Raw genomic sequence first — 26,661 nt, forward strand, 5'->3', positions numbered from 1 at the left:
GTTTAACGGTAAGTGCATTTCCCATGATCAATCAATCAGATTTATTTATAGAGCACATTTAAACATGACACATGTCAACCAAAGTGCTGTACAGAGGGTAGATACTAGGGGTGTAAAGGTACACGTATCCGTACCGAACCGTTTCAGTGTGTACCATACCGTACTGAACGGCTGTGTACCGAACAAATACAACGGTATGTTAACCACTAATGGCCGCCCACCGGGGGCTGTTTTTTTCACAATCTAATATAATAATTTTTTTTTTCTCTTTACAAGTCGATTATTAATTTCAATATAGAATATTTGTTAACAGCCCTACAAGTACAATTAGTTACTGCACACTACATCACCCCTGAGTGGAACATGGAAAGCCAAACTTCCCCCCACTGTAACGAAAACCCGTACCGAACCGTGGCTTCAAAACGAGGTACGTACCGAACCGTGTTTTTTGTGTACCGTTACACCCCTAGTAGATACACAGATACATCTAGACACAGGGCCGTTTCTAGCTTTTTGGGGGCCCTATGCAAAATGTTGTTTGGGGGTAGGCCTGCCGCGATAAGCAATAAATCGATTAATTGCCGCGATAATTAAAATTAATGCAATGATTTTGACGGGCGCGATTAATTGCTATTTGCGCGTTTGTTTTAATGAGGCGGAACCAGTGCCCCTTGTCAGTCACTCTCCGTGTGGGCGGCCGCTGGCCTTACTACAGAGCACAGCACGGGAGCTCCGTGGGGCAACGCCACATAGCTTAACTACATTTCTCAATAGTGTTGCTCCTTTTAACCAAGTAGCGTTATTTGTAGTGTAACGTTAGAATAACACAGAATAACGTTAATACAATTACATGCATCATTGTTTACAATGAACGGGTGGGGCTAGTCAAAGGACTGGAGACGGGGACAAGTTAAACATGAATTAATTTATTATAACAGGTCGTTTTCGAGTCGTGCTGAAGTGCCTACGCACCACAGCTATTCTATTATATACTGCTTTGACGCTTCCTCCTCATCGTTGATTGCCTGTAGTAGCTGCATCTAACGTTAGTAGCTAACGTTAAAACTAAAAAACACAACCGGACGAGACAAGTTGTCGGCTAGGATAATCACAACAATACTTCCGGTCCGGTCGGTGGGCTTCAAAATAAAAGTCTTAAACACCGGAAAAGACGGAGCGGTGGGCTTCAAAATAAAAGTTTTGGGAAATAAATTTCTCAAAAAAATTCTCTAACCGGTTGCAATAATATCGCTTATCGCGATATTTTCGGGGGCAATTAATCGCCCAGCAAAATGTGTTATCGTGGCAGGCCTATTTGGGGGCCCCTATTTTGTGAAACTATGGTGGGGGGAGAGATACTGCATTGTCCTTAAATTTCTGCCTTACAATATTGAAATTTAAATGGAACTCTTTAAGATAAAGTGAAAGTTAAATAAAGTTTGAAAATGCAACTACATTTTTGTCAGTAAGCTACTTAAGTATTTTTTTTTTTTATAAAGAAACACCCACTTGCGGTCATAAGCAGTAGCCTATCGGTAAAACATTTTAAACTGATGATTTGTTACATCCCTACAGGATATATATATATATATATATATATATATATATATATATATATATTAGGGCTGTCAGTTTATCGTGTTAATTAGATTAATTAATTACACAGCAAATTATCGCGTTATGAAAATTAACTCAAAATTAATAACTTTTTTCTTTCTTTTTATAAATATTTTTATCTCATTCATTCCATAAGAACGTAGAATACACATTACAGACTTTTTTTATATGTTCCATTTGCATGTTCTTGGTATCTGATTCTAGGGACATCTATGGATCTCAGGGAATGTATTCCCAGTGTCAGAAATACTGTGTCTGTTACTAGGCTTGAGTAAATTGTAATGAACCAAATGAGAATATCAATAAAAAAAAAAAAAAAAATTATCTTTGACTGTGAATAACACTATGCTCAAATTGACCAGACCTGAAAAATCTAAGCAAATTAATAGATGGAAGATGATTAAACAGAAGGTTTTGTAAATACAGTACTGAATTCTGCCATCCGGACACATGCAATTTGAAATATGATTATAGAATATCAGGCATAAAATGGTTATGCGATTAAAATGCGATTAATTAATTACAAATCCTGTAATTAATTAGATACATTTTTTTAATCGCCTGACAGCACTAATATATATATATATATACAGTGTATTGAGTGAATACAAAATAATAATATATTATTTTTTTTATGGCAGTTTAGGGGCTTCGGGGGCCCTATGCAACCGCATAGTCCGCATATGGCAAGAAACGGGCCTGTCTAGACAACATATATGATGTTGGGATGTTCCTTTAACAAATATTGCATTACCATAAACACTGCTCAATGGCGAGTGAGTAGTTTCACAAAGGTGAATAGAATAAATAAAAAATAAAAAAATATGTAAGCACCACTCACCTGGTAGTGTGCACTCGAATATTCTGAATCAAGATACTTTGTGACATGAAGTAACTTGCTAATGATTCCTTGAGTTCTTCATACTTCTTAGACGTGTTTAAATTGCCAACATGAAGACAAAAGCCTACGAGGAAAGGAGATATTTGGAACAGTTCATGACCCATGTTGTTGCAAGGACAAAGTAAATGCTAACTGATATAAACAGCCATTCAGTGAACATTCTTGTTTTAACTCCTACCATCATTGATGAGCTTTGTTTTCTTTGATGGAGTGGTTTCAGCTGTAGACTCTGCCTTCCTCTTCCCATTTACTGTGATGTCTAAGGAATGAGAAGAACAGAAGAACATGTTACTTTACGAGCCAACTGACACAATAGGCGATTGGAACATCTTTCTGCATGTCCCTCATAGATACACACCAGCATATCTCCCTACATACGTAATTCTTCAGAAAGGTAAGAGAGCAAAGTTGCCTGTAGTGCCGCCTGCACTGGAGTCCGACTGATACTGGATTTTTGCTGCAGATACAGATATTTGGGAGTAAAATAAATTCTGAAATCCATATAGTGGCCAATATTCGCACACATTTTTAGCAAGGATCCCTCAAACTTGTGACAAAGATATGTACTGTGTAGGTGAGATATTTTACAGTTGAACTAAATTTACGGTCAATATGAATATAACCTAGGTGTGTGTGTTTGTTTATTTGTTTGTTTGTTTATTTATGGATCCCCATTAGTCTACAACCATGGGTGAAAGACTATTCTTCCTGGGGTCCTAACACACAACCTACAACATTATAGTACATTACATTACAGTAACAAAAAAACAATAAAAACATAAGAAACACCTTAGCCTAAGCACATTCTCAACATCTTCAAAATCTCACACAAAAAAACACACAAAGGCTCCATTAACCACAAATACAATACTAAAACTAAACTAACAATACTAACTAAATAAATCAGTAACTCAACTGTATTTCACCATTCATAAACAGCATCCTTCAACTTTTTCTTAAAAGTACATTTGTTGCTGATCATCTTTATCTTCACATGTATACAATTCCAGTATGCAGCAGCTCTATACATTTCGGTTCATTTATGCATTTATACTTGGTAGAGGTAGAGTAAAATGAAGACCTACGGCGTGTCTGGTGACATAGCCATGTCTAGTATTGGTGGGTTGTAGTTCTGACCACAAAGACTTAGGTTTAGCAATTTTATAAATATTAAACAGAAATGTTACAAGGCTGCATGCCAGCCTCTGATCCACTCTAAGCCAAGACAGAGCTGCATGCGGTGTGTGTGTGTGTGTGTGTGTGTGTGTGTGGGTTGGGCAATGGGCATCGTTTGGATTTGAACGATTCCAATTCCGATTCTCCATTTCGATTCCTGTTCTAAACGATTCTCGATTCCGATTCTTTGAGGTGCAGGTCAAAACAGGTCACAGTTTTTTTTTTTTTACTGAATCCTCAATTTGAATAAAGTGATTAATCTGATTAAATTAGTCTTTTTCTTTTATTAAATCAACTTTCTTTAATGATATAACTAATCAGTCAGCGCTCCACATTTGCTTTCAGTTTAGCTGGTCGTCTGTACTAATACACATTGGCCGTATTAGGGGGTGGGAAACTGATGGGTGGGGATCGGGCGTTGTGGACAGCGACTCCTACAGGTCGGTTGGTGCGTCTGCGCAGTAGAATCAGGAAGTGTCGGGGGCAGCGTGAGCCTCCCACGTAGGCCTGCCACGATAACACATTTTGCTGGGCGATTAATTGCCCCCGAAAATATCGCGATAAGCGATATTATTGCGACCTTAGAGAATTTTTTTTGAGAAATTTATTTCCCAAAACTTTTATTTTGAAGCCCACCGCTCCGTCTTTTCCGGTGTTTGACTTTTATTTTGAAGCCCACCGACCGGACCGGAAGCAGAAACTATGAGCCGACAACATGCCTCGTCCGGTTCTGTTTTTGAGCTAATGATAAAACAAATTGTTGGTGAACAACTACCTTTCGGTTAGTTTTAACGTTAGCTACTAACGTTAGATGCAGCTACTACAGGCAATCAACGATGAGGAGGAAGCGTCAAAGCAGTAATAGAATAGCTGTGGTGCGTAAGCACTGCAGCACGACTCGAAACTACCGGAGTGTTATAATAAATTAATTCATGTTTAACTTGTCCCCGTGTCCAGTCCTTTGACTAGCCCCACCCGTTCATTGTAAACAATGATGCATGTAATTGTATTAACGTTATTCTGTGTTGTACTTGTAGCTATGCTATACGTTGTATTTCGTTTGTTAGATATTTAGCTAATGTTGTTAGCATGGAATGAGAATCAAAGCTCTATCTTTCATCTTTATTTAGCAGTCCAGTTTCTCCGGGCAGTAGCGAGTAACTACTTGGGTCTAAAAATAGCTAACGTTACACTACAAATAATGCTACTTGGTTAAAAGGAGCAACACTATTGAGAAATGTAGTTAAGCTGTGGCGTTGCCCCACGGAGCTCCCGTGCTGTACTCTAGTAACGTCAGCGGCCCGCCTCCCAACACGGACAGTGACTGAAGGGGCACTGGTTCCGCCTCATTAAAACAAACGCGCAAATAGCAATTAATCGCGCCCGTCAAAATCATTGCATTCATTTTAATTATCGCAGCAATTAATCGATTTATTGCTTATCGCGGCAGGCCTACTCCCACGCGTTACTCCTCGCCACTGAGAGATCGAGCTGCGCAGGTGAAAAGATGCGACTGCTGTTACCTCAAGTACCGGAGGGGACTTGTGCTATGTATGACTTAGTCCACATTGCAGTCGGCTTGTGGGAGGCAAGAAACAGCGTCCGTGACAGGGGAGGGTTGAATTGGATGATACGAAATTGGGATGGGAGAAAATATAGAAAAATGGGAGAAAAAGTGGATAAAAAAAAAAAGAATATAACTCATCAGCCGATCGCCTAGATCAATTTCCGGTTTGTATGGCGCAATAAACGGCGAAATCTTATCGATTATTGCGTTATGGAAGCGATCCAAATGCACGCCAGTGTTTGTCTGTAGTTCCTAGGGCTGACCCCTATTAATCGACTAATCGGTCGAAAGGGGCCGTAGTCGACTGGCCAACCTCTTAGTCGAATATAATAAAAAAATAATAATAATAATAATAATATTTCTTTTTTTTATATTTTCTTTTTTTTTTATCATTTTTTTCAAAAGAAAAGAGGCATAGAAGCGTGGCTAACGCTAATGGCACGCATACCAGAGGCTAACTGCCTACGAAAACAGGCACAGAGGCACTGAAAGAGGATTTCACCCATCTAATGAACACACTATACTAGACAAATATCAAGATGTATCCATCAGTGGACCAATTGCATGCTTTTGCAAAGGACAAGAAGCCTTCAGTCGACTCCTTCAGACATTAAGCACCCCCCACAGCCCAAATGAAAAAAAAATAAAAAATTGCCAATCCTAGTCGACCATCCAAATCCTTAGTCGGGGACAGCCCTAGTAGTTCCGTAGCAAGATATTACTGCCGGAGGGATTTCCTCGATGCACCGATCACAACTCGCCCGACCATCCACCAGGCGGCGGTATTGAGGCGTTGCAATCTCATTCAGGGTCCCGCTGCAGGGTCGGAGGTTGGCTGGATGAATTATGAATGCCATGGCGAAAAAATTATATATTGATTTCAAAAACAGCTTTCGCCGTTCTTGGCGTTCAACGCATGGCAGACAAATTTGAACAAAGTGCTGTACAAGCCCCCGAAGCTTCAAAAAAAAAATTTAAGAAAATAATCGAAGGTCAGCCCTAGTGGACACAGAGATTAAACTAATATAGCAATATTCTTGTCCAACTCTGTATTTCCCAAAATGTTGGGAGTGTTTCTTAAAGTCAATCTGCCAACCAACTGGCTCCAATTAGAACATCCAATCAAGAAGGTAGTCTCATCTTTGCATAGTGATTAATAATTCTATTCAAGTAAAGATTTCTGACCGCCATTTTTTGTCTCTCCTTCCTCCTCTGCCTCCTTCTTCTTCTCTTCCGTCTCAAAGGAAACCGTTACCATGGGTGTGCCTTCCTCCTCCTCAGCAGCGACAGGTGTAGGTGTAGAGTCCACCAGTGGATCTAAACAGGCAAAGTCGTCATTACTAACACAACCATAAGTAGGCAACTACTTTAAAGGACACAAATAACTGAGGTGGTTTTTGTATAGTATAGTTTAGAAATAGCAAGTATAGCATAAGGATATAGAGAAAAAACTGTATATTGTATAGTAGTGTACATAGGACCCAGTGCCTTAATCCGTAGCTAACATTGTATTGCACTATCTCAGGACTTTAGCATGTCTATTTTATCATGCCTATTTTATGTATATTTTATTACCTGTTTATTATGTCTATTTTATTATTTAGTATTATTGCACAATCCAAGCGGGCATGGCCACCCGCATTTCACTGTATGCCCTGGTATGTATGTGACAAATAAACCTCTTGAATCTTGAACATCTTGAAACAATCTACTGGCAGGTACAGTATGTATGGGTGGGAACAGGGTGGAAAGGAACCCAACCTGAGCATGACATATCATCAAAATGGCCACCGTGTGAATATGGTTTATTTTGATCTAACCTTGAATATGTGAGAAAATAAAATGGTTTGCAACACAAAGACCTTGCTAATCAAAGCGTCTCGAAATGAAGTATGACGTTGTGAGCTCTGAGCTGCAACCCAACGCATGAATACTTTTGTCTGCCGTTCTAGTAACTTGAACGTGCGCCTCTTTTCTTTTTTTAAATCAGTGTCATGGTGATATTTAGTGTGAAAAACTACTTTGAAGCCTGATGAGTTCAGTCAGACATAACTCACCACAAGTGTTGCCGTCAGCCTTCTTGTCCTCTTCAACCACCTCACTGACAACAATGTTCACAGGCTTTTTTCTGATTTCTATAGTCTAGGAGAGAATTACAACCATACAGTCAAATTGGGTTGAGTCCAGCTAGACAACAATCTCCACCAGTTAGCTGACATCACAATATATAACATGTCATTTGAGGGGTGATACATCGAACACATTGCTTGGCTGTGATGATTACAGATAAATCCTATGTTTAAAGGATAACTTCACTATTTTGGACCTTAGTCCCTATTCACGGTCCGTCTACCATGTACAGGGACACATAGACCATAATTCCACTGATTGGTCCAGTATTGAGCTAGCTACAATCTTCCTGCAGGCTCTCACTGGGCTACAATAGCAGACAATGGACAATCATAAATCCTTTGCAAAAGCAACGATAAATGTGCTTTTCCGAGGCAGGTGTATTCTTACCGGTCTTGTTTGCTCTCTTGTGAAATGTATCGCAATACAAAAATGTTTACATGCTTCACAAGTCGCGACCCACCCATCTCTACAACTAGCTAGAGTGCGGAAGTTTACAGTTCGTAGTGCGGTCAGCAAAATAGTTCAGTTTCAAATGGAACTGTTGTTTCAACATTCGGATTGCAATACATTTCACAGGAGAGCATACAGAGACCGGTAAGAATACACCCTGAGCTTCCCGTCTCAGAAAAGCACATGTATCATTGTTTTTGCAAAGGATTTACGATTGCCCATTGTCTGCTATTGTAGCCCAGTGAGAGCTTGCAGTGAAATTGTAGCTAGTTCAACACTGACCGATGAGTGAAATGATGGTCTCTATGTGTCAGGTACATCAAAATAGCAAAGTGATCCATTAAGTTACAATAAATGCAGCGATACAAACCGGACAGTTGCAGGTCATGCAAATGTAAGCACTTTGATTTGTGGGTGGGAGAGTGATTATGTTACTTTGTAGCATTCAAGTAACTGAACAGGCCAGACCAGCTAGCGTTAGTTAGCTTACTACTAGTTTAACAAACATGTTAAGTAATGTTAACAGTTAACGTTAAAGTAAAGCAGTGACCTTAGTGACCCTGTGTACGTAGCTACTGCTAGCTAATGCGCATCTAAGCCAACTGTTTGAAAATCCATCCTTACTTCCGAGTTCTCCATATTTTAAGATGCACAGCAGCATTCACTCATGAGCTGCAGTAGCGAAGTAGAAGCAAACACATGTACTGTATGCATCTGCACACCATGGAATTTTGCTGCCTATATGTGATGATTTCAAATTGCGCCTGCGTGACAGTCGTACTACTGTGGAAGCCGAGTGTGTGGGCAGGGCTCTGCTAAGAAATGGCTGCAAAATGGACAACCGCAAGCTCAGTTGCTGTTAGGTTAGCTTAGATAGCAGTTGTTTAATCATCTACAATTTGGTAATGTTAGATATTTGTGGCAGAAGTGGAAAACACTTCTATTTTCTGTCTCTTAGAGAATCTCATCATGACGTGTTTTCTGTTCAGCATTATTTAATTCTCCTTCCTCCTCTTCCGTCTCCCAGGAAACAGTTACCATGGGTGTGCCTTCCTCCTCCTCCTCCTCAGCAGCAACAGGCGCAGGTGTAGTGTCCATCAGTGGATCTAAAGAGGCAAAGTCGTCATTGTTATGTTCTGGTTACACAGGGTTTTCTGTATGTTGTGATAGTGGGTATGGTGCCTTTAAGAGTGTGTGACTACTGGGCGGCTACGTGGCGTAGTGGGCAAGGCGCTCGCCACGAATGCGGAGACGCTGGGCTCGCCTGTTCGAGCCCAGCGCTCCACATTGCTTTCAGTTTAGCTGGTCATTCATACTAATACACATTGGCCGTATTAGGGGGTGGGAAACTGATGGGTGGGGATCGGGCGTTGTGGACAGCGCCTGCGCAGTAGAATCAGGAAGTGTCGGGGGCAGCGTGAGCCTCCCACGCGTTACTCCTCGCCACTGAGAGATCGAGCTGCGCAGGTGAAAAGATGCGACTGCTGTTACCTCAAGTACCAAAGGGGACTTGTGCTATGTATGACTTAGTCCACATTGCAGCCGGCTTGTGGGAGGCAAGAAACAGCGTTCGTGACAGGGGAGGGTTGAATTGGATGATACGAAATTGGGATGGGAGAAAATATAGAAAATGTGAGAAAAAGTGGATAAAAAAAAAAAAAAAAAGGTGACTACTATGGGATGCGGCTGACGTTACGGGCGGAGCGCGCGCTGATACAAAGTAGTGTTATCTGTGATTTGTGACATGAGACTGGAGTAAAGGGATTGTTGTTCCGACATTGAAACTGTGTGCGTGTACAGTCTTTCCACACACAACACTAGGATGGCTGGATTTAGCCTTCCCCCACCCAAAGTGTTTCTCGCGGTGCCCCGGGGAACCCACACAGTGCCATGGACACGGTGGCTGACAGGTTTTAATGCCTACATTGATGTGCTGGGATTCCCTCGGCGATGAGCTTCACGACAAGAGCAAGACTGCTTTCCTCGTCCAGCAAATTCTTGGAGCGCTCGGAACAGCTACAACTTTAGCCGATACAGTCGTGCTGCCGACGGACTATTTCTCTGGAAAACAACGAGTCCTGAGACGGCGGTACAGACTCAGAAAGCGTCACCAACGACCCGGTGAGTCTATACAGACTTGTGTGGCTGATCTACGCGAGCCTGTGAATATGGAGCTTTGCACGACCAAATGATCAGAGACCAACTGATGGTAGGCACGTCATGCGACAAGACACGAGAAAAGCTATTAATGGAACCTGACGGTTTGAGGTTGACTGATGCAATCAAAATAACTATACAAGTGGAATCTGCTCTAGAATGCTCTACTCTGCTAACCAGCCCTGCTCCTCAGCAACACAGTAGCGCTGCACAGACAGGTTTTCCTGCCCACTGACAACGACAGCCTGCCTGTGCAACAAATGAGTAGACTGCGCCCCATTGTGGGCCCCGGACGCAATTGCGCCAACTGTAGATCCCATGCAACAAGTTTCAAGTTCAAGTTTGTTTATTATTTAATTGTCACAATAAAATACATGTACTTTACGGTGAAATGCTTGGTTCTCTATGAGCCCCTGAGTGTGCTTCATACAGTAAAAAAAAAGTAAAACAGTAAATAAAATAAAAAGTAAAGTAGGAGGAATATACACAATATACAATACAATATACAATCTAAAGTACAACCTAAGTACAAACTAAGTACAGTGAGTAAAAATGAGTAAACAGTGAGGTATAATGCAGACAATGAGGTACAAAACTTTAAGGATAAGGTGCTAATGCAAATGAGGTATGAATGTAGTGAAAATCTCTTTAATAATAGATAAATATAATGTAGTGTTAAAGTGTCTAAAGTGAGTGTTAAGGTGAGTGTTTGTTTAAAAGTGAGTGTGTGCATGTGGATGTGTGTGCAATGAGTGTAGATGATGGGTTGTTACATAGTCGTTAAGCATCCTGATGGCCTGGGCCCAGGAGTTCAACATTTTTAATCCCTATTGATTGAACATTTTAATTAACAGATTGCAGAATGGGTACAATACAGTACAGCTCAATACACACAATTGTTAAGGGGATGCAGACCAGAGAAAGACTTTCGTCTTGTTTACATCAGGATCCCCCATTTTCAATTCATAATGAGTTGAAATGAATGAATCCAAATCTGATCCGATCAGATAGGGATTAAAAGTTTTGAACTCCTGGGCCCAGGATACAAGGGCACTGTGATACAAGGGCATCTCACAGTGCCCTGCCCGTGGACAGGCTTGCAGAAACTGTTCTAAACTAAACCATTTTGCTAAAGTCTGTGGACAGGTTTCCACAGTCTGGTTCTGGATACACCGAAATTAGTAATATCCGTTCCACATGAGTATCATTCAAAACTTGCAGTGCAGCTGGGGGAGGTTAGCATGCCACTCATCCTGGATACCGCGGCTGCAGCGTCGCTCCTCAATCTGGCCACATACAGGAAATGATTTTCCCACGTGCCACTAGGACCCCCATCCACAAGCTTGCGGGGGTATGCAAATTCTGCCATTGAGATGGTGGGCACCCTTGACCTGCCTGTCCACCATTACGGTACAACACACATTCCCTCCTTCCCCTTTCATGTGGCACAGTGGGGAACCAACCTCCTTGGCCTGGATCTCTTCATCGAGCTGGGCTTCTCTCTAATGGACAATAGTGGGCTATACTGCAGGTCTCCCCGACGATGCACCAGCAGTGGCCAGCGCTGTTCGACGGCCTGGCAGGGTTCGAAATTAACGGGGGCTTGGGGCATAATGCCCTCGAAAATCAGTTAAGGGGGGCACAAAATGCCCCCGACAGTTTACTAATTATATATATATATTTATCCGGTAAAGGCGCGTCTGTGTATCGTACGGTTCAGATGACGCGCAAATAAAAAAAATTCATTTGGCGGAGGTGAGCACTGGCTGCTGCTGGCAGCACTGCAGCTGAGCCAGGTGCTAGTCAGTTTGTGTACAAATGGCAAGCACAATCTAAATCAATCTTAATTACTTTAAAAACATAGCCATTAACATTACATAGGCATACACACATCTTGCCATAGCGTTAGCAGTTTGTACAACACGACGCACGTTTTAACTATAGAATCAGCCCGCGAGGTAATACAGTCAACGAAATGTTACCGTAGCTACTAGCTAGCAGAGGAGGAAATGGGAGTCTGAGAGGCGGGGTGTTTAAAGACAATGATAGGCGTTTATTCAACATCCAAGAAGGCTAACATACAACTGTGTTTTACTAACTCCAACCGGGACTATTGCCGCTTTCCCACTGCATGCCATCACCTCCTAACGTTACCGGAGCTACCGGAGCTGATAATAACATTGCCTGAGCTGAAGGTGCGTGACACTAAAATGTCCGTGGGGACCCGGCGCCAACCCATAGATAGTTCCAACTCACCGAATTACGTAATCCACCACAGTTGCACTCAATATTTAAATAATGTTAGTCTAAATAAATGTAGACAGATACATAATAATTTCAAGCAGAACACGAATCTTTTCATTAAGAACTGACAATCAGGGAATTTAAACATGGTTGACATTGTTTTTTTGTGTTTATATTAAAGAAAGGAAAGTCTAGTGCTGGCTGAGCATATTGTTTGTTTGCACTAAGTTAATACTACAAATGTAGCCTATATTTTTCAGTCAGTTCGGTCTTTGTGTGCCAAACATTATTTAAGGCTGTAAACACTGTAAACTTTTTTTTTCTTCTAATAAATGAGAAGCATGTTTAGATTTGAGTGTTACATTTTTTTTTATAAAAATTTACGTATATCGAACCGAACTGAAAACCGTGACCCCAAAACCGTGATACGAACCGAACCGTCCATTTTGTGAACCGTCCCACCCCTACCGTTTATCATAAAAATTCAGTGCCCCCGAAATACAAAAAAAAGCCCCCGAAAATCAATTAAGGGGGGCAAAAAAAGCCCTTGAAAAAAAATGTTAATTTCTTTTTTGTATTTTATTTTTTTATTCTTTTTTAAAACAAACATATAAACAAACATGACAACACACGATAAGATATACAAGCATTAATTGTCAGGGCACATCCAATGAGATCACATTTTGGTTAGTTGTTTTATATAAGATATACCCATAATACCTGTTATCTAAAAAAAAAACCTACATACGTATGCTCAGCTCGAAACCCCCCCTCCCGGACCCCACCTTGAGAAGTACCTCCACTATCCCTCGCACCTAACCAGACACTACCATTATAAGCTAGCTTTTATTCTCTCCACCACTTCTAACCACATTGACATTTTGGATTCATTGAGACCCAGAATTCTTGCTGTAGATATTTCATGGTAAATTACATCGAGATATGTAAGAAACCAAACTTTACGGCACATTTTTTCCGGTTGAAACCAGCGTGATGCGATCAGCTTTTTGGCTACTGTGATACCCGATAAAACCAATCTCTTTAGCTGTGGGTTCACTGCAAACTCAAAAACATCATTCAACAGCAATACCGAGGGGTGTACAGGTATATTCCAAGATACGAGTTTTGATATTTGTTGGGTCACATCTTTCCAGAATGCCTTAACTGGTGAGCAGTCCCAATACATGTGCATAAATGTCCCTTCGTCCCCATTTGTACATTGGGTGCATTTGGAATCTTGTTTGAGCCCCATTCGGCACAGTCTTATAGGAGTCAAGTATGTCCTGTGAATATAGTTAAGATTGATTTGTTGATGATCCGGGTTCCTTGATGTAAGTCGGACATTTGCCCAGGCTCCTTGCCAATCAAAGTCATTTTCCAGGTCTGGTATATCCCTCCTCCAGACAGAGTCAAGTTGGAGGGTTTCATACGAGGACGTTAGTAATTGATGATAAAATTCTGAAACAAAACCTCTCGATGTCTCTCTTGAGTAGAAGAATTTGTGGTATCTGTGGTGTTCAATTGGTCTGTCTAATGGAACACCGTGAGACTTCAAACATAGCTCTAACTGTTTGTGAAAAAGCCATGTGGACTTGGTGAGATTAAATTTTTTGCGTATTTCTTTATCACTACAAAAACCCTGTTTGTTAAAAATATCCCCTAATGAGTGTATGCCTTGCTTTTCCCATATAGGGAATCTTATAGGTCGTTTTCCAATTAAGAGAGCATTGTTATTGAATAAGGGAGTATGGTTGTGCCATTCTTGTGGGTTAGGATTTTTTTTTTGTGATTCACGCCATATCCGGATCGCATGAGTAATTATGGGGCCAAATTTTCGTTCACAGTGCTTGATTGGTAGTTTAGTGTGTGCTATGTCCTTCAGTCTATGTGGGGCTACTATGTTTTCTTCTATTTTCCTCCAAGATGCTAATGCTTGGGAGTCAAACCATGTTGTCAATGGACTTAATGAGTACGCCTTAAAATATAGGAAAAAATCTGGAAATGCCATGCCACCATCTGCTTTATTTCTCTGTGCGGTGGATCTTTTTATACGTGGTGGTTTGTTATTCCAAATAAATTTGTATGTGGAGGAGTGTAATCTTTTCCAGTAACCCTCTGGAGGGGGTAACGGTAGCATTGAACAGAAGAAGTTGATTTTAGGTAGTACATCCATCTTAACTATTGATATCCGTGCTTGTACTGTGTTCTTAAGTTTTGCCCATCTATCAAGGTCGTCTTTGATTTTGTTTTGGATTTTTGTGTAGTTGTGCTTCACCGTTTGTCTTATGGTAGGGAATATTTCCACTCCCAAGCATCTGAAATGTTTTACCATCGGTATCTGTCCTGGGAGGGTTGTATCTTTTTTTGCAGGGGTGTTAAGTGGAAGGAAAGCCGACTTCGGCCAATTTATCTTAAATCCCGATAAATCACCAAAGTCCTCAATCAACTTGAGCAGATGAGGCAATGTGGTGTTGGGGTTTTTCATGAACAATATTACATCGTCCGCATATAAACAAATTTTTTGTTGTGTGCCCTTGATTACGATAGGTTCTATGGATTGGGATTGTCTTATATATTGTGCTAACGGCTCTAATGATAGATTGAACAGACCGGGACTAAGAGGGCAACCTTGTCTGGCTGAGCGCGATACCGGAAAGATATCGGAGATGATTGTGCCTGTTATAATCATGGCCGATGGGTCTTTGTATAATACTTTAATCATATCGATGAATCCTTTTCCTAACCCCATCCTTTCTAGCACTGCCCACAGATACGACCATTCCAGCCTGTCAAAGGCCTTCATAGCATCCAGGGACAGTATCGCCTTAGGTATGGTATCCTCTTTGTCGGCATCAAGTACGTGCAGTATACGTCTTATGTTCTCAGTGATCAGGCGGCCTCCTATGAAGCCAGTTTGGTCCGGGTGAACTAAAGACGTCATATGCTTTTGTAATCTGATGGCTAATACCTTAGAGTACAGTTTGATATCTGTTCCGAGGAGGCTTACAGGTCTATAACTACCGCACTCGTTGGGGTCTTTGTCTTTTTTAAGGAGGACTGTTATGAGTGCAATATTGTCGGTTTTATGGAAGTTCCCCTCTTTGACTGAGTATAAGATCATTTTTAGTAATAATGGGCCAATTATGTCCCAACAAGAAAGGTACATTTCTGATGGGAAACCGTCTCTTCCTGGAGCCTTACCACTTTTCATTGCGGTTATGGCCATCTTGAGTTCCTCTAGTGTGATCGGTATTTCTAACTGTTTAGCGTCATCCTCTGAAAGTTTAGGGAGAATAATTTGATTAAAAAATGTGTCCATTTTGTTTTGATCGAAGGTCATTTCTGATTTATATAAATCGGAGTAGAATACTTTGAATGTATCGTTTATTTTTACCGGATCTGTTACAAGTACTTGTTGTGCTCTAATGGTAGTTATATCTGCAAATGTTGCATTAATTCTTAATCGCATGGCTAATAGGTGGCTGGGTTTGGAACCATGAGAGTACTGCTGTTGTCTTGTGCTGCGTATTTGTATTTCCGATTGTTGTCTGTATATGTCATTGATCTCTATTTTTAGTACGTTAACTTGATTTTCTAGTCGAGTTGAGTTGTTGTATTTCAGAGAATTAAATAACGTTGAGTAAAGCGTTTCCAGCTCATCCAGTTTTGTGTTTTGATTCTTGCGCATTTTGGAGGAAAAGCTATCCGTGAAGTCTTTGATCATTCCCTTTACCGACATCCATATTATTAAAATGTTAATTTCTAACCCTGCGGCCTGGGCTGCTTGACCGCATTCACTCATCGACCCCTGGTCGACCCTGCCGTGACAAGTTATTCAGCCCCTCAGGCGCCTGCCTCCCGAAGTTGGTTGCCTTTAATATTCACGCTGAGCTCACCTCCCTGCTGGAAGAGGGCATCATCAAGCCAATAAATGCAGCACCATGGATTTCAAACCGGTGGTTGCACAGAAAAAGGCAGGGGGTCTCCGGGTCTGTGTGGATTTGCGAAGTGTCAACAAAGCTGTCATCCCAGACAAATACCCTCTACCTACAGCTGAGGAACTCACCACTCTCTTCCATGGCTCAACAGAGTCTTCTCAAAGTTGGATTTGCGCCAGGGCTACCTCCGGAGCTGTAGAGAGCATCACTGCCTGGTATGGAAACAGCACGGCACAGGACAAGAAGGCCCTACAGAGAGTGGTACGCTCAGCCAAGCGTACTACGGGTATTGCACTACCACCCCTGCAGGTCTTATATAACAAGAGGTGCAAATCCAGAGCCTGCAGAATAATGAAAGACCCTCACCACCCCAACAACAGCCTGTTCAAGCTGCTGCGGTCAGGCAAACGCCTGCAAACACCAGCAACTAGGACAGAGAGACTTCGGCTCAGCTTCTTCCCCCAGGCCATCAGAGCCTTGAACACTGAACTCTCCACACACACAAGCACACATGAGCACACACACAACACACTAGTGTTGTCAAAAATATCGAAATATCGATACATATCGATACTCAATATTTAAAACGGTTTCGATACTCATTTCCCGAAATACCGATACTTTCTGCAGTATCGATACCAGCTGCCAGCTGGCTTGCTCCCGCAAGTTGTTGACAGACAGACACGCTGTTGCAGAGCACACTGGCCCCTCCTCCTCCTCCTCAGAAACCAACAGACACAAGCTGCTGCATCCTCCTCGCCCTCACAGACGCGTCAGACCTGTCTTCAGTTTGTAAACAAAGCTATTAGCTAACGTTAGCTAGTCCGTTAGCTTATGCTAGCTAGCTGGCCACCTTTATAATTACTTCATGGAAACGGAGTAACGTTAGGTCGAGTTCATTCATACTACACTAGTATACTTATGAACTCGACATAACGTTACCCCGTTTCCAACGTTTGGTCGAGTTCATTCATACTACACTAGTACACGTATGAACTCGACATAACGTTACCCCGTTTCCAACGTTAGGTCGAGTTCATTCATACTACACTAGTACACGTATGAACTCGACATAACGTTACCCCGTTTCCAACGTTAGGTCGAGTTCATTCATACTACACTAGTACACGTATGAACTCGACATAACGTTACCCCGTTTCCAACGTTAGGTCGAGTTCATTCATACTACACTAGTACACGTATGAACTCGACATAACGTTACCCCGTTTCCATGAAGTGTTTAATGAGCAGCAATCTTGTTGAAAATGTAACGTTAATAAATGCTCCGAGCATCTCTCACTCTCTCTCTCATGAAAATTGTTGTAGTTGTTGTTTTAACCAAATAAAAAGCAGCAGCACTATTGCATAACTGAGTCATGTTTGCTATGTATTTCTTTCTTTAGGAGAGTTTGTTTCAGTTTTAGCATGATGTTTTATAGATGGCTAGGTTAAACAGGTTTTTGTTTTTAAGAGGGGTTTGATTTAGATTAGATAATTTAGTTATTTTTAAATGCGTGATCTAAAGATAAACAAAGGGTTTTAAAAGTGTTATATTTATCTTCTCTTATAGTACCAGAGAGAAGCTGAGGAGAATCAACCAGTATCGAAATTCCAGTATCGTGACAACACTACAACACACACACTGTACACGCTCACACACTAGCAGCCACTTTAACATGAGCACGCACACACTCATGCTGCACACGCTCACACACTTATGGTCACTTTACAAAAGGAAAGGTCACTTTAAGAATAGTATAGTATAACTTGAGATTGTATAATATATAGCAGTGTACATAAAGACCCAGTGCCTCATCCGTAGCTAACAGTGTATTGCACTACCACAGGACCTAGCATGTCCTACCATGCTCTGTAAATAACTCATGTACATATACCGATATGCCCTACTTTGATTACTTGTATTATTGCACAATGTCGTTCTATTGGATTCTTATTATATTATTATTATTGTATTATGCACAATCGCTGCGGGCAAGACGTCCCGCATTTCACTGTATACTTGTATGCCGTGACAAATAAAACTCTTGACTTGACAAGTTCCCCTTCACCCAGCCAGCCGGGACCTGACGGCATTTGTGACACGCTGGGATCTTCAGGTACACACGCATGCCGTTTGGTCTTAGCTCTGCCCCCAGCTGCTTCCAAAAGGTCATGTCCATGATTCTTGCTGGGGTCCGGGGACAGCAGTTTACCTGGATGACATTGTGGTGCATGGGTCGGAACAAGCCACCCACGATGCCCGTTTACACAGAGTGTTTGAGGCTCTCACCAAACATCACCGGACCCTGAACAGCGACAAATGTCTATTCTCAGTTCCGACTGTGGACTTCATCGGACTCCGCCTCTCTGGTGATGGCATCGCACCTCTCTCTTCCAACGTTGAGGAAATACAGTGCATCCCAAAACTGACCTCCAGCACACAGGTGGCCTCGTTTGCTAAACGAGGCCTCAGGTGGCCTCGTTCCTAGGAATGACCGCTTATTACTAGCGTTTCCTGTCCAACTACTCACACGACAGAACTTCTCCGCCAGCTCCTGAAAAAGGAGGAGACTTGGGACTGGTCACCACAGTGCGTGGAGTCCTTTTCTATGCTGAAAACCGTTAACGTCTCCTCCTGTCCTCGCCCATTTCAGCCTCTCCAGCCCCACCTTCATCACCTGCGATGCCTCAGCTGCTGCAGTTGGAGCTGTCCTGTCGCAGCTCCATGACGGCACAGAGAGGCCAATGTGTCAATTTGATTGATTGAAAATTGTATTAACAGATTGCAGAATGGGTACAATACAGTAAGGCTCAACACACAATTGTTAAGGGGATGCAGACCAGAGAAAGACTTTCGTCTCGTTTACACCAGGGTCCGCCATTTTCTATTCATAATGAATTGTAAGTAGGGTGCAACTAGCACCGTGCAATCCATTCTTTGTGGATCCCGCCCTGAGTCGGTGTGGCTCGCCGGCCACACAGACAAAACAGGTTGGCCTCGTTCTGGTCCCAGCCCAGACAGGTCAGACGCCTGCTCGGCCCGGCCACATTCCTGCTCGATGGCGGCTCACGGTGGGATGCTAGTAGGCTGAGGAAAGTCCCAAGTTTTTCAAGTTTCTTTTTTCAACGGCCACGACACAAGCCCCGTCACCATTCCCCTACCCCATGGCCACTGATCCTGGCCCACCCCCCGCCCCACTTCCAGCAGCGCCACACCAGGACTAGGCTGTGGTGCAGGACCCAAGGCGGGTGCGGGCCAGGGCTCTGCCTGTTACCTTGCAGGACTATGTCACGAGCTACCATGCATAGTTTAGTTTCCCTCACAGACTCTTGCCCAAGTAGATTTTGCATTGCTATTTTCTACTGTTCATGCTGTAAGGATGTTTTGCCGTTTTGATTGTCTTTGGAAATGTTTGGTTGGGTGGGAGTTTGGGAAAATGTTATGTTCTGGTTACACAGGGTTTGTTGTATGTTGTGATAGTGGGTATGGTGCCTTTAATAGCGTGTGACTATTAAGGGATGTTGCTGACTTACGAGCAGAGCGCACGTTGATACAATGTAGTGTTATCTGTGATTTGTGACATGAGACTGGAGTAAAGGGATGGTTGTTCCAACATTGAAACTGTGTCCGTGTCTTTCCACACACAACAGTCATCACTGACACAACCATATGTAGTAGGGGTGGGGGGGGAAATCGATACGTAGTAGTATCGCGATACTTTGCGTGGTGATACTGTATCGATACAGGGACGCCAAGTATCGATATTTAATTTTATAAAATGTGTATAAGGAAGTTGCATTGTTCATTTCAATACCTGTAATAGTACAGTAGTCCACACACACACATGTGCATTCAGTTAAGTTGGAATATGACTGTAATACAAACAGTTCAGTTTGTCAGGTACATGCAACACAGATTACAGTGTTTACATCTGTCTGCTTGAGAAAATACCATGTTCTGCAATAAAAATTATTGAAGTGAGATGAACAGACTGAACTTTATTTTATTAGATAAAACATGTTGACAAAGTTTTACTTTGCAGTTGAAAAAAGGTAATAAATAAAATTTGATAAAAGAAAATGTTCCCGCAATACTCAGCGTATCGCGATATATTTAGTATCGCGATACTAAATATCGTGACGCAAGTATCGCGATAGTATCGTATCGTGAGGTCTCTGGCGATTCCCACCCCTAATATGTAGGAAACAATGTACTGGCAGGTACAGTATCTAAGCTAAACTGAATTTGAAGACACTACAGAGAGAGCCAACACTCTCATTGGAACTGCAATTACACAAGCTCTGAGCACCAAATGGAAAATTCCCCAGACCCTCCCTGACCCAAATCTGAGAGACTGTTGTCGCACGGCAGCGGGAGACGAAGGAGAAGGTTGACAAGAGGCGCAGGGCGAGGCCATTCTTCTGGTCTCCGACTGAGTCAGGGCTCGACGGCCACACAGACAAAACAAGTTGGCCTCGTTCTGGTCCCAGCCCACAGGTCAGACGCCTGCTCGGCCCGGCCACATTCCTGCTCGATGGCGGCTCACGGTGGCATGCTAGTAGGCTGAGGAAAGTCCCAGCATCCCTCTCTGACCACACGGCCACGACACAAGCCCTGTCACCATTCCCCTACCACACATGGCCACTGATCCTCCTGGCCCACCCCGCGCCCCACTTCCAGCAGCGCCACGCCAGGAGGCTGTGGTGCAGGAGGACCCAAGGCGGGTGCGGGCCAGGGCTCTGCCTGTTACCTTGCAGAACTATGTCACGAGCTACCATGCATAGTTTAGTTTCCCTCACAGACTCTTGCCCAAGTAGATTTTGCATTCCTATTTTCTACTGTTCATGCTGTAAGGATGTTTTGCTGTTTTGATTGTCTTTGGAAATGTTTGGTTGGGTGGGAGTTGGGGAAAATGTTATGTTCTGGTTACACAGGGTTTGTTGTATGTTGTGATAGTGGGTATGGTGCCTTTAATAGCGTGTGACTATTAAGGGATGTTGCTGACTTACGAGCAGAGCGCACGTTGATACAATGTAGTGTTATCTGTGATTTGTGACATGAGACTGGAGTAAAGGGATTGTTGTTCCGACATTGAAACTGTGTGCGTGTCTTTCCACACACAACAGTCATCACTGAAACAACCATATGTAGGAAACAATGTACTGGCAGGTATCTAACCTAAACTGAATTTGAAGACACAGAGGAGCCATTTTGACCTAACATCGAGTGTGTGAGAGAAAAAAGTGCTTGCAGCACAAAAACCTTGCTAATCGAAGCATCTCTAAATTAAGTATGTTGTGAGCTCTGAGCTGCAAACCAACGCATGAATACGTTTGTCTGCTTGAACTTGAACGTGCCCCTCTTTGGTTCTTTTTTTATTACAGTGTCATGGGGAAATATTTAGTGTGGGGGGGAAACAAGGGGAAACCATTTTTAAGTGATTTCTAGTCTACATGTTAATATATTTTTTATTCATGCGATTTCTGCTTTATCGGATACAGTAGGATGATCCGATCTGACAGGAAAGATGGGAGAGGATGGCATGCAACAAAGTTTACAGGTGGGATTTGAACCTGTGATGCCACAATTACTCAGTATCATCTCATCGAGTCACTACAACCCCCCCAACAATTAACTCAACAATGAGAACAATGGAATACTGCCTCAGTAATCGTACATTGGTACAGTGAGTCAGAATGTCCTTGTCAAAATGTTTTACATTTTTCTGTACCTTGTCCTTCTTCTTTTGTCTCGTCTCCTCTCGCCACCTCAGGGTGATCAGTATCATCCTTGTCCTCTGTCTCCTCAGGTTCTACTGGAGTAAGACACGTCTCAGTAGGAACTTCCTTCTCTGGCTGTGTCCCTTCCACTGGAAAGACCATCTCTGCCTTCTCTTCTAAAAGATTAATTCATTATGAATCAGTGTAGTTTAGACACTATTTTCATTCAACCTGAACTGTTGAATTCAGTCAGACATAACTCACCACTAGTGTTGTCGCCATCCTTCTTGTCCTCTTCAACCACCTCACTGACAACAATGTTGACGGGCTTTTTTCTTATTTCTATAGTCTAGGAGAGAATTACAATCACACAGTCAAGGTGAATTGAGTGCAACTAGACAACAATCTCCACCTGTTAGCTGACATCACAATGTGTAACATGGCAGTACTTTGAGGGCTTATAAATCAGACGCATTTCTTGGCTGTGGTTACTTGATTGATTGATACAGAACAGATACATCCAATGTTTAAATTGCTATTTGCAGCGATACAAACCCTACCGTTGCACGTCATGCACATGTACAGTAATAACTTTGATTTATGGGTGGGAGAGTGATTAAGTTACTTTGTTGTAGCATTGAAGTAGCTGAACAAGCCAGACCAGCTAACGTTAGTTAGCTTACCAAACGTGTCAAGTAACGTTAACTGTTAAGTAAAGCAGTGACCTCTTGGTGAACCTGTGTACGTAGCTAATGCGCATCTAAGCCAACTGTTTGAAAATCCATCCTTACTTCTGAGTTCTCCATATTTTAAGATGCAGCACAGCAGCATTCACTTATGATGAGCTCCAGTAGCGAAGTAGAAGCAAACACATGTACTGTATGCATCTGCGCATGCGCACCACGGAATGTTTCTGCGCACATGTGACAGTTTCAAACTGCGCATGCGCGACAGTCGTACTACTACGGAAGCCGAGAGTAAAATAAGCACTGATACGTGATTCAGAGAGTGGGGGTATATATAGTATGTAGATGGAGGCTGACGGAACCATAGATGGACGGAACAGTGTGGTTGTAGAAAGTTGTTTTGTAGGCTAGGTAGTTAGAGTAGGGGTTAGAGAGGGGAGGCAGACTGGAAGGCAGACTGGAAGGCAGACTGCGTCGATCCCCGGGTCGGTAGGTGGCGGTAAATGCCCCAATTATGGTGGCCGTCCGCCGTAAAACTCAAAAAAGAAGAAGAAGAAGAATAGAAGATAATAATGACTGCGCTATCGCTTATCAGTGCTGCTGTCGTTGTCGGGGTCGTTTGGAATAGATAGCAGTTGTTTAATTATCTCGCTTTTGGTCATATTAGATATGTGTGGCTCTCTAGGTAACGTAAGTGGAAAACGCAATAGCTACCAAAAGATAAAAGTCGTTTTTTCTTTCAAGAGTTGACAACCTTACCTCCTATCCCACACATGCAGGGTGTTTGTGTTGCCTAATAAACAGCAACAACAGACTCGGCCCTGCTGCTGCTCAGAGCATTTATTTTTTCATAATACTTAGCCAGTTGTTTTGGTGTTGTAGTTTTAGCCGATCGCTCCGTGGTTGAAAAAGGTTGAACTGGAGCGGTTGTGTTGACCAAGAGACTTTCAGTATCTTGTTGAAGGTCCGAAGGCCAAGTGGGAATTACTGCACGTACGATACACGAGTTCAGATAAGTTCAGATTCACTCAACCCCCGCTGTCAACAAGACGGACAGTTGGACATGGAGTGCCACGTACCGGTCTAACTGTTGCTGCAGGAAGGGGGATCTCATGTTACAATGGGGACTCAAAGGAACGGTTTAAGGAAAAAAGATAGGTTCATTGTGTCAGTGGACGTGGGCACAACCTATATCAAATGTCAGGTCTACGACAAGGAAGCAACGGTCATTGGATCATGCACCAGAAAGGTATTCTCTCTCTTTCTCCCCACTCTCTCTCTCTCCCTCATATTTGTGTCTTCTTTCTCTTTAGCTTTCTCAGTCTCTCTTTCTCTCTCTCTCTCTCCTCTCTCTCTCTCTCTCTCTCTCTCTCTCTCTCTCTCTCTCTCTCTCTCTCTCTCTCTCTCACACACGCATACACTGCACATGAAGAAAAAGAGAAGGAGAGATTTCAGTAGATAGTAAATTATAACACTACCTTATGCATACTGCACCTTATGTGATTTGTTTACACTGCTTGTGTTGTTTTTACTACCTGTACACCCCTCCCTTCCCCCATGCTGCTATGATGCCTGAATTTCCCCAAGGGGATCAATAAAGGAATATCTTATCTTAGAGAGAATCTCGTGGTGTTGAGATCCAATGCCTTCAATACATTCTTAATATGATGTTTCCAGGTGTGTCTGTTGTATCCAGAGCCTGGTCTGGTGGAGATGGACCCAGAGGTACTGTGGAGGGATTTTGTCGCTGTGGTCAAGGGTGCTGTGCAAGGTACTGTGAAGACAACTTATTGTGTGTCCTTATATTCACGTTAACTTAAAAAACAACACAACCATCATAATAATAATAATAATAATAATAATAATAATAATAATAATAATAATAATAATAATAATAATAATAATAGATATATAGTACACTTTAAACTCTTTGAGATCTCAAGGTGCTTCACAGCAGAAGGAAAATAAAATAAAATAAAAGGTTTAAAACATGAAAACATTTATGGCGGCTATGTGGCGTAGTGGGCAAGGCGCTCGCCACGAAATGCTGGAGACGCTGGGCTTGTCAGTTCGAGCCCAGCGCTCCACATTTGCTTTCAGTTTAGCTGGTCGTCCGTACTAATACACATTGGCCGTATTAGGGGGTGGGAAACTGATGGGTGGGGATCGGGCGTTGTGGACAGCGACTCCTACAGGTCGGTTGGTGCGCCTGCGCAGTAGAATCAGGAAGTGTCGGGGGCAGCGTGAGCCTCTCACGCGTTACTCCTCGCCACTGAGAGATCGAGCTGCGCAGGTGAAAAGATGCGACTGCTGTTACCTCAAGTACCGGAGGGGACTTGTGCTATGTATGACTTAGTCCACATTGCAGCCGGCTTGTGGGAGGCAAGAAACAGCGTCCGTGACAGGGGAGGGTTGAATTGGATGATACGAAATTGGGATGGGAGAAAAATATAGAAAATGGGAGAAAAAGTGGATCAAAAAAAAAACATGAAAACATTTAACATGAATATAAAACATAGGAGCAGATACAAAAAACAGTCCCTAGTGGAAGGCAGAGTCAAATAAATGGGTTTTAAGGCTGGCCTTGAAGGCAGCAAGGGAGTCTGAGGCCTTGATGGATCCTGGCAGCTGATTACACAGGCGCGCGGAAAAAGCACGGTGCCCCATGGTCGACAGCCTAGTGCGTGGGATGGCGAGGAGGTTTTGGCTGCCAGACCGGAGTGACCTCGATGCAGGTTGAGGGGAGAGGAGGTCCTGGAGATAGGTCGGGCCGGAGTGATTTATGGCCTTGTAGACCAGCAGGAGAACCTTTGCTGCAGCTGCCCCCTCCCTCTGGAATGCCCTCCCCAGTCACATCTGCAATGCCAACACCCTACTGTCCTTTAAAACAGCCCTCAAAACCCACCTGCCAACACCCTACTGTAAAAAAGCCTCAAAACCCATCTTTTTACTCTTGCTTTTGACCCATAGTTGTTTTGTTTAGCTGTTTTTAACCCACACTGTAAAGTGTCTGAGAACTGTAAAAAGTGCTATATAATGTATTGTTATAGCCGTGTATGTGTGCTGTCCCCGCTGCAGATGGAGGACTACAGATGCATCAGATGGAAGCCCTCGGCATCGCCACCCAGAGAGGCACCTTCGCCACGTGGGACAAGTAGGTATATTAAACTAACATGTCCTAATATGGAAATAGAACAGGTCAGACTGCTCTGCAAACCGGATGAGCACAGATAGTTTTACTGTGGGCCGACCTGACAATTAAAAGTTGTTTCATGTCTCCCAATTAGCATTGTATTCCTCTCACTAACCTGGCATGGTATGAATTTCCATTTACCTGCACTTGCTCTGTGATTTATGTGATTTGTTGTTGTTCTTTTTATATTCTGACTTTATGTGAACCCTGGCTGCAAAACATATTTCCCCAAGGGGGATAATAGAGATAACATTGAACATAACATAATCTGTCTGTTTGTCTCTCTCTCTCATACAGGACCACTGGGGTTCCTTTCCATAACTTCATCAGCTGGCAGGATGTGAGGGGTGCAGCGCTGGCAAACTCTTTCAACAACTCCTGCACCATGAAGGTGAGTCTGGGGTCATGAGGCTAATGCAACTCTTTCGGGTTACTGTCATTCAGATTGACCAAAACCTTTCCCTTTCTCTCCCACGGTTTCCTTGACCATGTTGGTAAAAGCGTACTGAGAGATCTGAAGGAAAGGTCACAAGGGAAGGAAAAAAGGCAGCATTTTCTTTTCTTAGACAAATGTAATTGCAGCCTGGTTGGAGGTAGTATCTCATCAGTGTTATTTTAGAATCACCCCCATCAGTCGCCACTGGTCTCTTCACAGCAGCTCGATAAATTAGTATATCGTGAAAAAGTTATTTTATTTCAGTAATTCAATTCAAAAAGCTAAACTCTCGTAGATTATAGATTAATTACACACAAAGTGAAATATTTCAAGCCTTTATTTGTTTTAATTTAGATGATTATGTCTTACAGTTCATGAAAGCCCAAAATTCTGTATCGCCAATAAAAATTAAAAAATATATGTATTTTTCTTTTGTATATAG

The 26,661-nt window shown here is 42.6% G+C and overlaps 2 protein-coding genes across 3 annotated transcripts in view; one reads left to right on the forward strand and one right to left on the reverse strand.

Annotated features, from left to right (window-relative positions):
• LOC311239727 (nucleolin-like) overlaps positions 1-22,806 on the reverse strand; it is a 38,078-nt gene extending 15,272 nt beyond the window's left edge. For both annotated transcript variants that reach the window (XM_084328146.1, XM_084328145.1), the window contains exons 1-8: positions 22,696-22,806; positions 22,169-22,253; positions 21,916-22,080; positions 8,883-8,950; positions 7,319-7,403; positions 6,447-6,578; positions 2,697-2,777; positions 2,459-2,582 (exon numbers count right to left, since the gene is read on the reverse strand). In XM_084328146.1, coding sequence (XP_084184272.1) covers positions 2,459-2,582; positions 2,697-2,777; positions 6,447-6,578; positions 7,319-7,403; positions 8,883-8,950; positions 21,916-22,080; positions 22,169-22,253; positions 22,696-22,710 — 755 coding nt within the window. In that variant the 5' untranslated portion in view covers positions 22,711-22,806. The remainder of the gene's footprint in view (positions 1-2,458; positions 2,583-2,696; positions 2,778-6,446; positions 6,579-7,318; positions 7,404-8,882; positions 8,951-21,915; positions 22,081-22,168; positions 22,254-22,695) is intronic.
• A 243-nt stretch (positions 22,807-23,049) lies between these two features.
• gk5 (glycerol kinase 5) overlaps positions 23,050-26,661 on the forward strand; it is a 34,582-nt gene continuing 30,970 nt past the window's right edge. Inside the window, exons 1-4 of the mRNA XM_084328094.1 lie at positions 23,050-23,839; positions 24,268-24,361; positions 25,669-25,744; positions 26,081-26,174. Coding sequence (XP_084184220.1) covers positions 23,711-23,839; positions 24,268-24,361; positions 25,669-25,744; positions 26,081-26,174 — 393 coding nt within the window. The 5' untranslated portion in view covers positions 23,050-23,710. The remainder of the gene's footprint in view (positions 23,840-24,267; positions 24,362-25,668; positions 25,745-26,080; positions 26,175-26,661) is intronic.

Source organism: Notolepis coatsorum, assembly GCF_963971535.1.
Source record: "Notolepis coatsorum genome assembly, chromosome: 13".
Taxonomy (NCBI): domain Eukaryota; kingdom Metazoa; phylum Chordata; class Actinopteri; order Aulopiformes; family Paralepididae; genus Notolepis; species Notolepis coatsorum.